We start from the raw sequence: 13873 nt of genomic DNA on the forward strand, positions 1-13873 counted from the left end.
CCCTTTTTTTTTTTAATTTGGTCTAACTAAACGGTGTCTTTGCTACTTCTCTCTTGTTACACTTAGCGTACCTTTACTTAAAACTTGTATTTAGGTTATGTTGTTTTGAAATTAGCACTGGTTTAGTTGCTGGTATCCTGTCAACTGAAGACAAAAGTCTTTAGCTACCCAAGCAATTTAGAACGTTGCATGAAAATGTTCTAAATTTCCATTGTTTTTACAGGGAAATAGTGATACTTCCTGTAGAAGTGCTTTTAACATAATAATGCACAGAAAATGGCTTTATGTTTCATATTTAAATAAGAGAGTGTGTGTGTGTGTGTGTGTTAGGGTTTTTTGTTTGTGGTTGTTTGTGTTTTGTTTTTTTTTTTCCCCTTGGGCTGGAGATGGTAAATATCAGATACACTGTAATTACCTGGTACTGTGACCAGAGATTTGGCTGATACAAGTGGGTTTAATCTGGTTAAAGGCAGTGGTAGAAGCCAGTGCGATGTGTTTTTGAAAACCTTACTCTAGGACTTGAAAAGGAAGTAGTCTAATCTGCTGGTTCTGTGTATGCCATGTGCTGATTCCGTGTTGCAGCATTTCGAACGCTGAAGCTTGAGTAATTTTGAAGGACTCTAAATTTGCAGTGTACTCTGTACGCTATAATGTGTGATAGTATATTCCTTAAAATATTTTTGGATTCTGACAGCCTTTACGTCAAGAAAGAACAAAAGTACATTTGTGTCTCCTCCCTTTATATGAATACATGTAAAATATTACCCGAGAGTACAAACACGTGAACTGATACATGAGCCTCGTGGACTTTGGACCTGAATGCAACCCTATTCCAAGAAATAAGATCTCGTAACTCCCTTTCTGCTCCTTCTGCCTCTGGTGAGGCACCCTCTTACCTATTCTCTTTCTGCCATTGGACTCTTGCGCTTCTTGCTGCATACTCTTGCAGTTTCAATAGGATGGCTGAAGAAAGCCCTCTCCAAGGAGTGTCTCACACCACTGCAGTCCAGTCCCTGGAGTGTATGTGAGGAGCATACCAGTTCTGCAAGAATAAGGTGATAAATACATGGTGGGTTATAGTATTGACCAGGAAAAATAAACACTAGCTGAAAAGGTCCACTCTGTGGCGAGGCAGGAGCGATTATGACTGCAGCCACCCCTAAAAGATAGATTTGTTGCAGTCAGTGTTCCTTCCCAGGAGAAGAGCAGGTGGCCTGCATCCCAAGTGCATAGGGATATCTTTGGATGCTTATCTAGGGTACCGAACCTTGAGGTGTGCATTCTTCTTCTAAAACGTAAGCCATTAATATGAGCACTACATTACTGCTGTAGTCATTTTTCTCTACCCTACTGATGCTGCAGCTACTATTACAAATGTTGCTGGAAAATGTATATTCCTCTTTAAAGTTGCCTGTTTATTTGTCAGTGCTTACAATGTGGGCAGTGCTGTCAGATGTTTTCCTCTGTGTCTGGGTAGGTAGTTCATTAAAAGAAGGATAAAGTTAAGTTAGGACAAATAGACAGAGCAAGTTGTAAAGTGTAAGTATATTGTCAGTTGGCATGACTTGACTGGGTGCTGCCTGCATTGCTCTTAACAACTTTAAACTGAATTTTAAAACTAGGGGCTTTTTGCAATACTTCTTGCAGAAGTCATCAGTTCCTTCTAGTGGGTAACTCTCATTTTAAAATAAACTGCTATTTTTTAAAATGTTTTAAAATAAACAAGTGGTATAGACTAGAACAACTAAAGACCAGTTCTACATCTATCTGAACATCTAGTCCTAGTCTTGGAAAGCTGACTGTTACATTCCTGAAAGAGAAATGAGACAACACTTCACATATCTGTAAATGTATGTGTAAGTATACGTGTAAGGTGCATGTACACAAGCAGGTCGCTTGCTCTTTGTTGGTGAAATTAAAATCTGGAGCAACTAAGTTCTGTTATGTGTGGACCTGAAATGTATTTTGAAGCCCAGGAAGACTTAGGGAGAGCCTTTGTAAAATTTGCATCTCTTTGCAGATTATTGCTAAAGATTCATTATTTTGGGAGATGTGTAATAGCCATCCTTGATATTATCTGGATGCGTGTGAAATTACATTCTTTGCAAACTCAAGTTCTTTAAAACTTGCCAGTGGGAGATTGTTTTATACAACTGTTATTATTTCTTCAGGGTAAATACAACTATTTTTTATCAATGTAATTTTGATACCAGTGGGGTTTTGATTGTAGAGCTTCCATTATTCATCTCAGTGACTTCAGCAGAGACAGGACTAAGTTTGGATTTGTCACTGACAAATTAATTGGTTATTTGTATCCCAATGATTATTCCCTTAATTCTTTATCTTCTTGTTACAGCTTTTAGTAGAAATTCTCATGAGACCAACTCTTATTACACAGAAAAAGAAACAGAAAAGTAAGTAAATAGGTGTTTTATCTTTTTTTCATTCTTGCCTCGTGTTCTTATTCAGACAGAAATTATGCTATTTTTCTGTTTCTTTCTTTCCATACCAGCAATTTCCTGTTCCTAAATGAATCACTGGTTTCTTTGTTCTCTGTAGTACTGATTCATGATGGGATTTAGGATAGTCACCTGTTGCAAAGCGCAGCTCAGGAGTTTTCATGCACTCAGCATAACATACTTCTCTCAATGCAGTAAATCTGCAATCACTGGAAACTTATTGTTACTGTGGCTATAGCTACAGTTAACGATTATTAATAATAAGCCACAAAACATTGTTTATGTAATAGGAGTTACAGAGATTGTGAGATAATGAAAAGTATGCTGTTTTCCTGACCTAGTCACAGAGACTACTAATTTCCAAATTGCTGTAAGAAGAACTTGCCAATGGGGTGCAGTAGCTTCAGCACAGCTTTTCTGCTGGAGTAGCTTTAGTTTAGTGTTTTTATTTCTCCTGTCTGATTCTGCTGGTTCTCTGAACCCTTCTGAGGAAAGGAAATGTCATAGTTACACTCCATGCCCGTCAGCTAGGGAACTTCAAAGGTGAAGTAACTTGAACTTGAGCTAGAGGCAGCTGTTGTATGTTTGTACTGGAAACGTATTTTAAATATTAAAATACTGGAGTAAATCGGATTGAAAGCTTTTCTATGAATTCCTGATTCTGCCTGGAGAAGACTGCATGAACTGTCCTTTTTTTTCCCCATGCTTTAATAATTGGAGTTAATATGTGTCTCAGCAGTTTCTCATACTGACAGATTTTGAGTTGATCTATGATATTTTTCCTAAAATACTGTTTACACCCCTATTGTTTTCTTTTGTGTGTGACTAAGAAGTGCACTAGACCACACGTACATCTCTGTCTGTGGTCCTAGGCAGTGCTGATAGCAGTTTTGGAAGAAAGCATGTGAACAGGTCGGGTATGGAGTGTTTCTTCCTCTGGTCTTCTGTCCTCCAAGGCATGTGCACATGTGATCTGAGCTAGCAGTTAGCCTGAAATTCTCACCCATTTTATAGCTATTCATGTCACTACTGTGGATGTTAGTGTTCCTTGGCAACATATAGCTAGTGAATGTCTGTTTTCTCCTTTGCAGTAAGCGATGACCTCATCAAGGATTGTTTAAGCATACTGTACAACACGTGTATATGTGTAAGTACAACTGCTGTGGAAAAGTGTTCTTCTGCTGGTTGTGTTTTACATGTGCCACTTGATAAGACAACATACAGACTTTTTTAAGCATAATTTAAACTTACTCTGAAACTTTTCATTAAAATTCCTTCAGTTAAATATAGGACCGCCCTCTATTTTGATGTGTTACTCAAACAATTCCTGTTTTCTTAATATTGTCAAGCTTAAATCCTCTTGTTTGGATCTTTCTGTATCTGTGTTTCCATATGAAAGCTGTGGCAGCCTTTGTTGTATTCAAACTTAAAATTTGAAACTGGAAATGGATGCCTGCTAACCTGAGCTACAGCTAGTCTTGTTCAGTAATGGTGCTGGCAAAGTGTTTTAAGTTTGATCCTGTAACTCCTTCATGTGCTGAATATTATTTCAGTTCAGTTGATGGCAGATCAGCGCTAAGGAAGGTGCTGGGTTAAAGGCCTGTTGAAATACCTTGCCATTAAAATGCTGAAGCTAAAAGTGCATGCCTCAGATCATGCATGCAGGGAACATCCTCAGGATTCTTTACTTAATCAACATTTTGTTATGTCATAACCTGGGGAGCATTGTTTAACAAAAATTTTTAAAAGGCAGCAACTGGCTTGGAGCTGTTCCAGAGACATCAATCTAATCTCAAGAGTGAGAGTCTTAATAGATCATGTTCTCACTACCAAGTATCTGTGTACACATGGGAGGGCGAAGAGAGGGAACACTTTTTTCTTGACTTAACATGGTTTTTTGTTGTGTTGTGTTTTTTTTTTTTAAACTACAGGTAATGCAACTTTTGCAAACTGTGAATAGCGTAATATGCTAAGAAATAAGTTTGCAATTTATAGACTAGCTGCTGTTTTAATTCACTTCGGTATTACTGCTCTCTCTTGAGTGAGGAGTGTTCAGGATGACGAAGTGTTGTGTGTGCAATATTAACTGTTCTTATGCTTATGTGTAAATATTCAGGAAGTACCTGAGCTAGTCTAATTCTGTGAGCACTGGTAATGTGTCAGTCATATATAATAGACAGCTTTGCAAGCAGTAAGGATGTAGTTTTAAGTTACTTTTAATTCCAGAAAAGACTGGCCATGCTCTCAGCAGAAATCAGAGCATGAAAGCTGTCTTTAATGATCAGAGCATGAAAGCTGGCCTTAATGAACTCGGTGATGAACCCGAGTTCATGCTTTAGCATGACTTTTGGGTTCATCGCTGAGTTCATTAAGGCCAATGTTTGATTCTGGTTGCTCAGACTCTGCCCAGCTGAGAGCAATGCTAACAGGTTAGGAGGAATCTGGGGACTACATTTACATACCATAAAATGGAGTTGGTTACAATTTGTGTGGGAAAGCAGAGACAAGCCTCTCTGACGTATTTCCAGGCATGCAGTGTTTACTTTTGATTCAGGCAAGTAAACAGCTGCCTTGAGGTGAAGCCTCACATCCTGGAGCCTGTCGTTTTTGCAAGCGTCATGTTAACTTCAAACAAGGACTGGAGCTAGTTTTGGTCACCATAAACACAATGTTTCCTGGTTTCAGGAATAGCTGATTTGATAACACATCACCTGTAAAACTGTCCTGCATGTGCCTGTAACATATGGCTTGTCAAAGTGGGCTCTGACTCTGGGTCGGTGTGTGCTTCTTGCTGCTTTCTAGACGGAAGGAGTCACAAGGCGATTGGCAGAAAGAAATGACTTTGTGTTGTTCCTGTTTACACTGATGACAAACAAAAAGACATTCCTACAAACTGCAACGCTCATTGAAGATATCCTGGGAGTTAAAAAGGTTAGTCACTGGTTTCTTAATTTCATTTGTATGGCTTTTGAGGCCAGTAGAGGAAAGATAGCTGTTTCTTTGAAGAGTTGAAGATAATCCTCTAAGCTAGCATTCTCACTTCTTGTAGCTTGTTTGCAACCTGACTGTTTACAGTGATCATTAACTTCAGTCACATTTTATACGGAAGCCAAATTATGCATGTGGTATCATGCTTGTAATGCTGTTGCATAGTTTGCAGAGGATGATGGGGGGGTGAGTGCCTAGCTGTGATTAAAGTACAACCAGTATTTCAAATAAAGCAAATGAACCTCATATAAATTAATTTTTCATCCTTGCCTTCTGATTACACTTCAAATATTTTAGTAGTCTTCCTGACATCTGGAAGGCTTTTCCCATGCTTCTCTCTTACCTTGGTGTTTGTCACCTCTCTGAGAAGTTGTAGGCTGGGGGAACAGGGCACTTGGGTCTGCTGCACTAACTAGGTTTTTGAACTTGCTTGCCAGCATCATTACAGCTTAGTGCCCTGATGTGATGCAAATAAAATATTAGAGGTGGGAGAACCCTGAATGAAATGTGTCTATGTACATTTTGTGGAGAGGGTCAGGATTCTGTAACTTGTTACTGCTTTTTTTTAGAGTAAAGTTGAGGTTGATGTACTTCCTGAGATAGGAAACAAGCTTAGTTTATCTGAATGTAAATGGGTTTTTTTGCTGAAAACTGTTTTCAACATATTTTTTAATACTTTTTGATGAAAAAGACTGAGGGAAAAAAATCTAGGCATCAGTTCTTATCTGTGAGCTTCAAAGAGAATACAGAGAGAAGTGGAAAACTGAACTGAAGCTTTGTAATACCTAAATGCAATTTGCCTGTTAAATTAGTTTTTTTTTTTTTTTAAAAAAAAAAAAAAGCCCCCAACACTTGACTTCAATACTTAGTGTTTAAAAGATGGATATCTATACTTCTGGAGTTGATAAACATGAGTGACACCGGTTGTAAATCACAGGTTTTTTTTCAGGCTCTTCACTTTCCACTGCTGGTTTGCTTCTCTTTTACTAACATTGAAATAACACACAGATCTTGCCAGGCAAGAGCTGTAGCTGAAGCCTTCTGGCTGTGTCTGTGTTCCCTTATTGAATATCATGTGTGACTCACGCTGATGTTGCCTCCTCCAGGAAATGATACAACTGGATGATATTCCCAATCTTGCGAGCCTTGTGTCCAGTTTTGATCAGCAGCAGCTTGCGAACTTTTGCAGGATCCTTGCCGTGACAATTTCTGAACTTGACACAGGAAGCGATGACAAGCACACGCTTCTTGCCAAAAATGCCCAGCAGAAAAAAAACTTGGGTCCTTCTCGAGCAGAAATTAATCAAGGTAATTGTTACGTTGTGAACAAACGCAGAAGAATATCAGCAGTGTGTAAAGTTTCCCTATTCTCAATGTCACATCTGTAGTGTGTATTTCTAGAGGGTACTGTAAGCATTCTGTCTTACAAAGCATTTTTCTTTATTCGCTTTCCTCAAGCAGTTTCCTGGAAACAGTCTTTCTGTTAATGAAACTTATTTTGTAGCTTTCAGTTTCATACGGTGTTGATAATTAGGTGAGTAAATTTCTGTTCTCCCTGAGCTGAGTGGCTTAAAATAATTGGGCTTGTTTTCTATCCCTCAGTCACTTCCATTGCCTTCCCTTCAACAACTCTCAGTAATTCTGTGTCCTTCTTAAAATATAAATTCCTGAATTAAAACTGCATGCAGCGTGGTTGCTGTCGGAGCAGTTCCTTCTCTGATTTTATCTGACATTGTCCTGAGCAGGATGTCTGTCTTTATCAGCAAGGAAAGTGTGTTCAGTATTAATCACATTGCCCACCCTTAACCACACCAGCCTTGGAAATCTGTCGGTCTAATCTCAACTTTAACTTTGGGCACAGTGCAGGTTTCCTTATTTTGCTGAGTACTTCTCAGATGCAGAAGTCTTGCCTAGAAGGGTGAGTATGAATTTAAGAGATTTAAATTAAAGTACCCTCAAATATAGGATCTGCTGTTTTCAGCTCTTACTATGCTGAAAAGCTTTTAGGCTTCTGAAGCAGATGTTTGCATAGACCCATGCCAAACAATGTTGGGAAGTGCAAAAAGGGGTTTTGGATCTGGTTCTTCAATCTTCTAACATTTTATGTTAGCCATGAACAATAAAGCTCCATTTGTAACCACTGCCACCTCTACAGCATCCAGTGAGAGATGGATAGCATAATCCAGCAGGCAGAAACCACAAAACTTTAAAGGGAGGTGTATTGTCTTCTGCCCTGTCATCACCAGAGCTTGCTTGTAAAGAGCAATGGACAAGTATGCGTAGGTGTGGGTACAAAGTTTAAGTTAAATTAGTTGAACTGAATAAGCATGGATCCCACAGAGCTGACCTTAGCCAAGCAAATGTTTAATTAATCATTTTTTAGAGACTGTACCTAAGACTGTAAAGCATATTCTGTTTTAAAAACTTTATCAGGGAGCTTATTCTTTCAAAGATGGTACCAGCAGGCAGAATGTCGCAACTCTTTCACATGGTGTTCATGGCCAAATTCTTTGTCCTTTTCTGCTTCATCTGCAAGTGTGTAGTGAAGACTTAGCCATGTATCTGTAATAAACAGGTCCTGTAATTAAGTTATTCTATGAAACCTTTAGGATAAAATGCAGCTCCTAGCACCTCCCCAAGCCCCCCAAGCACTTTGCAGGCCAGCAAATTCTGTTCCTGAACTGCTATTTCTAAGGGTGCAGTTCCACAACAATTAAAACCCTCTAACTTGGGGCTGCTGTCATGTGTTCCCCATCTGTTTTGCTCCATAATGAACTAATTCAGGAAACTAGTACTTAAAAAGCCAACAGCTTTCTGCCTAGCTACTGAAGTGAGCTAGTTCAGTTTGCTTTGAGACAACACCACAGGAGGTAAAATGAAGGCGGTGGCATTGCACAGAGGAAGGGGGACATGGAGCTGCCCCTTCCAAGGGTTGCTGCTTTATTTCTGCCAGCTTAGTTTTCAGCCAGATCAGTTCCTTGATATTGACTCACCGTGGACTGGAAAACAGCAGTGCCAGCAAAAGGAAATTGGCTGGAAACAAGCAGTTAGAGTAGGATAAAATTGATTTTTTTGTAGTGTAAATCCAACACAAACCAGTTTAACACTGATTGAGTTATGCCTACGGTATGTACACTCTCTTCCAGTCCTTAATAGGAGAGTGCACCGATTTCTTCCATCTTTGGATCTTTTTAACCAGATGGAATTTGTTTCTGTGTACTCTTCTATATTACTAATATAGATGTTTTGGTACTTTGTGTTGTGTTGGTGATCTTAAATCGTAATAAAATTATTTTTCTTTTTCAGCCACACTTTTGAATATTCCAGGCTTCATTGAGCGATTGTGCAAACTGGCAACACGGAAGGTGTCTGAAACAACAGGTACTTCCAGCTTCCTCCAGGAGTTGGAAGAATGGTACACCTGGCTGGACAATGCTCTAGTACTTGATGCACTGATGAGAGTGGCAAATGAAGAGGCAGAGCAGAGCAGTACAGGTATCTGGCTTGCATTCCTCTAGCGACCATTAGCTGATGCATATCTTAACTTTCTTCAGTGTTTGCCATGTGTTGCTTTTCCTTTCAAGCAGTATTGATTCCCCATTTCTTGCATGAAAGACTGACGTGTCAGCGTTTAGGTCTGGCTCCCCTTTTGTTCTTGTGTAGCACTGATTTTTTTCTTCCATGAACTAAAGTTAACAAAAGGAAATGTCCTAAGGCAAACTGTGCCCTTTGCACACCTAGATAACACTGTAACGCGGTACATCCTCAGCACTAATATCCCTTGGAGTGACAAAAATACACACATCTGAGGTAAGTGACTTTACCAGCGTTTTGCTCCTAAAACTTAGGCTGATGGCTTTAGGTCCAAATACTTCATACCCGGCAAGTGGTCCCTTCTTTAAAAAGGAAAGGTAGTTCCAGCAGAATTAAGTAAGTTAACTGGAAAAAAAAAAATTGTTCCAGGTGAGCATAGGGAAGTGTTAATACAACCTTAGGAAAATGCTTTGAAGCAAGCGCCTGGTTTGTTTTTTCGCCCTTCAATATTACAAAAATGCAATGTATGTCTTGAAGAATTTAAAGTACTCGGTAACGGAATGAGTATTATCCCAGAATTTTGATATCTAAATCTTTGCTTCTGTGCTTCTTTGGAAAACTTTCTTCCTTATCCAGCTTGATTAGTTTTGTAGCAATTAATTATTAAAACTTCTGAAAATACACAAAAAATGAAGTATGTGAATGCTCCACAGCATCTTGCACATACCTTTATACACACCAACTTGGTGGAAACTGGGGAACACTTGGTGTTTTGAAACAGAATTCACAAGGCAATTTTGCTGAGGTGGAACATGCCCAGTCACAGCTCTTGACCCACAACATCAGTTAGCAAGCAAACCTAGATGTACTTTCCCAGAACACTGTCTCAGTCTCCAGTGGCTTGTGGTTTAGGGACTTCTGAGTCAGAGGTGGTGTCTGTGCTTTTTAGCCTTTGATGGTTTCCTTCCTTTGTGTGTTTGCCTAGTTACTGTTTCTTCACATGGGTTCAAAAAGCATTCACACTACCCTGTGGCAGGGCAGTTTGTCACTTAGTTATGTATTGTGTAAAGAGCTAACTCCTTTCTGAATTGCAATCTACAAGTTTCACTATGTCCTTATTTACTTTCTCTGTGTCACTCATGATTTCTGTCATGTTTTCCACTTGCAATCGTGGCATGTTATATCCTATTTCTGCCCTTAGCAGTGTAATTCTAGATAGGAATATGAAAATTATTTAACTGTGGCCTAAGTATACTCGTACTCAGGTATGAAATGAAAGTAGACCCTTACTTTATTACCTTTTCTGCCATGTCCTTTCTGGTTCAGGAGACTATTAATTCATATAGGTGATCTTACTTATTTTAGGTAGATGATGCCATTTAGCTTATTATGGAAAAATTAAATAATTTTTAAAAATGTAATTTTATCTCCTCTAAAGTTCCAGCTATATTTTTTCTCTTCCATAGCATTTAATTTATATTGGTTATTTGTTGTATGTCACTATGTTTAGTTGAGAAAAAGATTCAAGCAGACGTGCTGGTCTTACATCTGCAGTGTTTCAGTGTAACAGTAATAACTGTAACGAATCCTTTCCTGTTGAAGCTGCCTCAGGCTTACATCTTTGCCATCTTGTTCAGAGTCTTCGGATGAAAGTGGATTGGCGAACACCTCAACACGAACACAGCTTCCACAGTCCATGAAGATCATGCACGAGATTATGTATAAGCTGGAGGTGTTGTATGTTCTCTGCGTGCTGCTCATGGGGAGACAAAGGAATCAGGTGAACACTTGTAAACAGTCACGCTTGCAAAGTTAATGTCTCTTTAAACTCAAGTGCTCATTAATTAGGTCATAGACGCAGAAACATGAAGGGCAAAGCTCAAGGCAAGCTGGGCAAATCCCATTATTGCAGCGATGCACAAACAAACACGCAGTGTTTCATTGCTGAGAACCAGAATGAGCCATTGGGCAGGGCTTGTCACAAGTTGTGCTGACCAGTGTGGCAGTGGTTAGTCTCTGCAGAGCTGCTGCTCCGGTGCAAGGTGGATGCAGGAGGATGCCTCCTGGATAAGGCATCCTGTCTCTGTGCGTGAGGAAGCATTTGGATGTACCTGGATGCTGCAGGAGCTGCAGCCAGGCGTTCTTCCCCCTCCTGGTGCACTGGTGACCTGCTTGGACAGAGCCCCTTCAGGCCTTACCCTTCTTTGGCTGCCTTCACTTTTGGAAATCCTCTGGGGCGATTTGTGAGTGGGTGATTTTTGCAGTAGGTTCCCATGTCTTGACTGAGTGAGTGTGTTGTTTAATTCTCAGCTGGGAGGATACACTTCAGTGCTGTATGCACTAGGCGCTGCCTAGAAATCCCACTCATCTGTTCCTCTTGGCGTTTCTTGCTTTCAAAATGAAAAATAATTTGTTCCCTGCCTCACGTAGGCTTATGGAGAACCAATTACTGCAGCTTGGCTGTAGTTTGATTTAAATGGGTCAAAAGCATATTGTGAAGGGGAAAGAAAAGCAATCCATTGGTACAGTTTTGACAGGTTTCCAACATTGGCAGTCTGCTCAGCTCAGCAGAGCAGCTTGGAATAGCAGGGGCATTTGGATGCCCTAGAGACTGGGAGGATCAAATTGTTTTGAGTTGTTGAAGGGCTGTTGTATTAGGCAAGAGTAGCTATGTTGGGGGGCTGTTGCTTGAGCACATTTGTCTTGAGTATTTTGTTCTTTGCTAGTAACCTCCCACTGTATAGGAGTCACAAATACTTGCGACAGGCAGTCTCTTAAATCTCTTAATCTGAATTCAAAATAGAAGTGCATTTGTAGTACAGTCCTGAACATAACTAACCTGTTCATTCTGAACCTACAAATGGATACTCAGCATTAAAAAGAAGTAGATTCTGTATAATAGTAACCAGAGGAAACTAGCAATTCTTGGAGAAACCACAATCACTACCATAAGAAACTCATAATCCTGTTGTCATTGCTTTTAGAAGTACTGTTTCTATTGGGCATAAAATAAAATTTTAAAAAAGCCCAAGACATAACTGGAACTACCAGAACATGGATCTGTTAGGAGGACTTTTTTTTCCATTGTATCGAGTCAGATAATTCATCCCTGCCTGATTTCACCACAAGAATGCAGTTTATATTATAGATACTGCAGAAACTACTTGCATCTGGCGCTCGTCCTGCTGCCTGTTCAGGGAGCTGGAGGTGCTGGCTTCCTTACCTGTCTGGCTCAGTTCTGCTGTGTTACATCAAATCTGACAAGGTGGAAAGTATGCTGCTGAAATAGTTAACTCTCAAGCTGACTTTTTTTTTAATTTCCTGGGAAAACAACTCTTTGTTCTTCCTCTGCTACTTCTGCCCCCATGCCAACAAGGAAACTGTGTAAGGATAAAGCTGGCATGCAGTTCCTTCTCTAGGGCTGATTCAGGACTGGAATTGAATTCTTTAAAGATTTGAGTTACTTCATTAGCGAATATTTTTTGTCCAGAGCGAGCCCTTTTTGTAAAATCCACTGTCTTTGAAACACGTGATATATCCTTCATTTCTTATCTACATAAAGTTTTCAAAGACTTGTGTGGCAGATGTGAATCCATTCCCTTTCCTGAGAGGCAGTCAGATTAAGAACTAGAGCTGAGCTGTTCTATGTGGAAAGCTCCAATACGCAGGGAACGGCAGTGTCTGCAATAGCATTCTTACTGACAAGCATTTCAGCTGCTTGATGGTATCTCTTTTTCTACGAGGGAATAAAAGCACAGGATCTGTGATATCAGTTTTCCAGTCTGAGCAGCCGAAGGTCTTACTGGTTTTATATTGGAATAACTTTGCATAGAATTTCTAAAGGGCATCACAAACCTGCTTCAGTCCACTATGATAATCAACATAATGGTCTGGCATTTGCTTGAAGCAGATGCAGCTTCCTAACAAACTCAACCTGTTGCTGAATGTCGACTCTAAATCCTTGGTTTAAACTTGACTGCTGGCTAACTTGCATAAATTGACAACTGTGCTAGCAGTGACTTGGCTCCTACTTGCTGCCATGTTGGGGATGATCACACCCTTGGGGATAAATGGTGTTTCACTGCAGATCTGTGCCTTTGCTTCCGTCTCATTATGGTTACACCCTAAATTACTCTCCTTACGTATTTTTCTAGGCTGTCTTGCATGTCTGTATTGTGGTGAAAGTCAATCAGCTGATTTACTTGCTCCTGCTACAGGAAGCAAAACTGCACACAGCAGAAGCTCGTAGTAGTTTTAGTAGTGAGAAAGCAATAGAGTAATTCATGTGAAGCTGGGCAGCAACAGGAAAAAGTCAAAGGAGTTTGAAGGGTGAATATAGAGCAGGGATTGTCTTGGCATCCCCAGGCTGAGTGGTTGTAATGAGTTTGGGGTCTGGGAGAGAGCGTGATCCAGAGGCAATGACTGTGACTTAGGAGGTTTTTTGTGCAGCCGTCAGGTGAGAACTTAGAGTTAAGCAAACTAAAAGTAAACTGAACACATTTGAAATTAGGGATGAGTCATTTAGAATAAGCAGATTATGCTCTGTGTGGAAAGGAGCAGATTCACGAGTTAGAACGATGAGCATAGCGAGCTCCTCCTTTAGTGAGGGGCTGAGGCTCTTGCAGGCAGCTCGCACGCTTGGTTTCATCCTGCTGTGCTTGTGCCATGCTGGCTGCTGAGGGACGGGGACTACAGGGAGTGCTTTGTTCAGAGAGATTCCTCAGAGCTGTGTTTGTTGGAAGCTTGCAACTAGATCAAAGTGTCCGAGAGCGTTTTAAAGTAAGGGAGCGCTGAAGGACTCCAAGCTTTGCAATCTGTCAGGGTGGTATGGGTGAGGTGGGAAGGAGCTGCATGCTTCCTCAGGTGTGATACTTGGAGATGCCTGGCAGCAG

The 13873-nt window shown here is 40.2% G+C and overlaps 1 protein-coding gene across 1 annotated transcript in view; it reads left to right on the forward strand.

Moving 5' to 3' along the window:
* Positions 1 to 13873, forward strand: part of TRPC4AP (transient receptor potential cation channel, subfamily C, member 4 associated protein) — a gene marked incomplete at its 5' end in the record, with an annotated part of 27115 nt that overhangs the window by 1195 nt on the left and 12047 nt on the right. Inside the window, 6 exons of the mRNA XM_009583296.1 lie at positions 2357 to 2414; positions 3551 to 3606; positions 5262 to 5390; positions 6554 to 6755; positions 8754 to 8942; positions 10619 to 10761. Coding sequence (XP_009581591.1) covers positions 2357 to 2414; positions 3551 to 3606; positions 5262 to 5390; positions 6554 to 6755; positions 8754 to 8942; positions 10619 to 10761 — 777 coding nt within the window. The remainder of the gene's footprint in view (positions 1 to 2356; positions 2415 to 3550; positions 3607 to 5261; positions 5391 to 6553; positions 6756 to 8753; positions 8943 to 10618; positions 10762 to 13873) is intronic.

Source organism: Fulmarus glacialis, unplaced genomic scaffold (assembly GCF_000690835.1).
Source record: "Fulmarus glacialis isolate BGI_N327 unplaced genomic scaffold, ASM69083v1 scaffold20738, whole genome shotgun sequence".
Lineage (NCBI taxonomy): Eukaryota > Metazoa > Chordata > Aves > Procellariiformes > Procellariidae > Fulmarus > Fulmarus glacialis.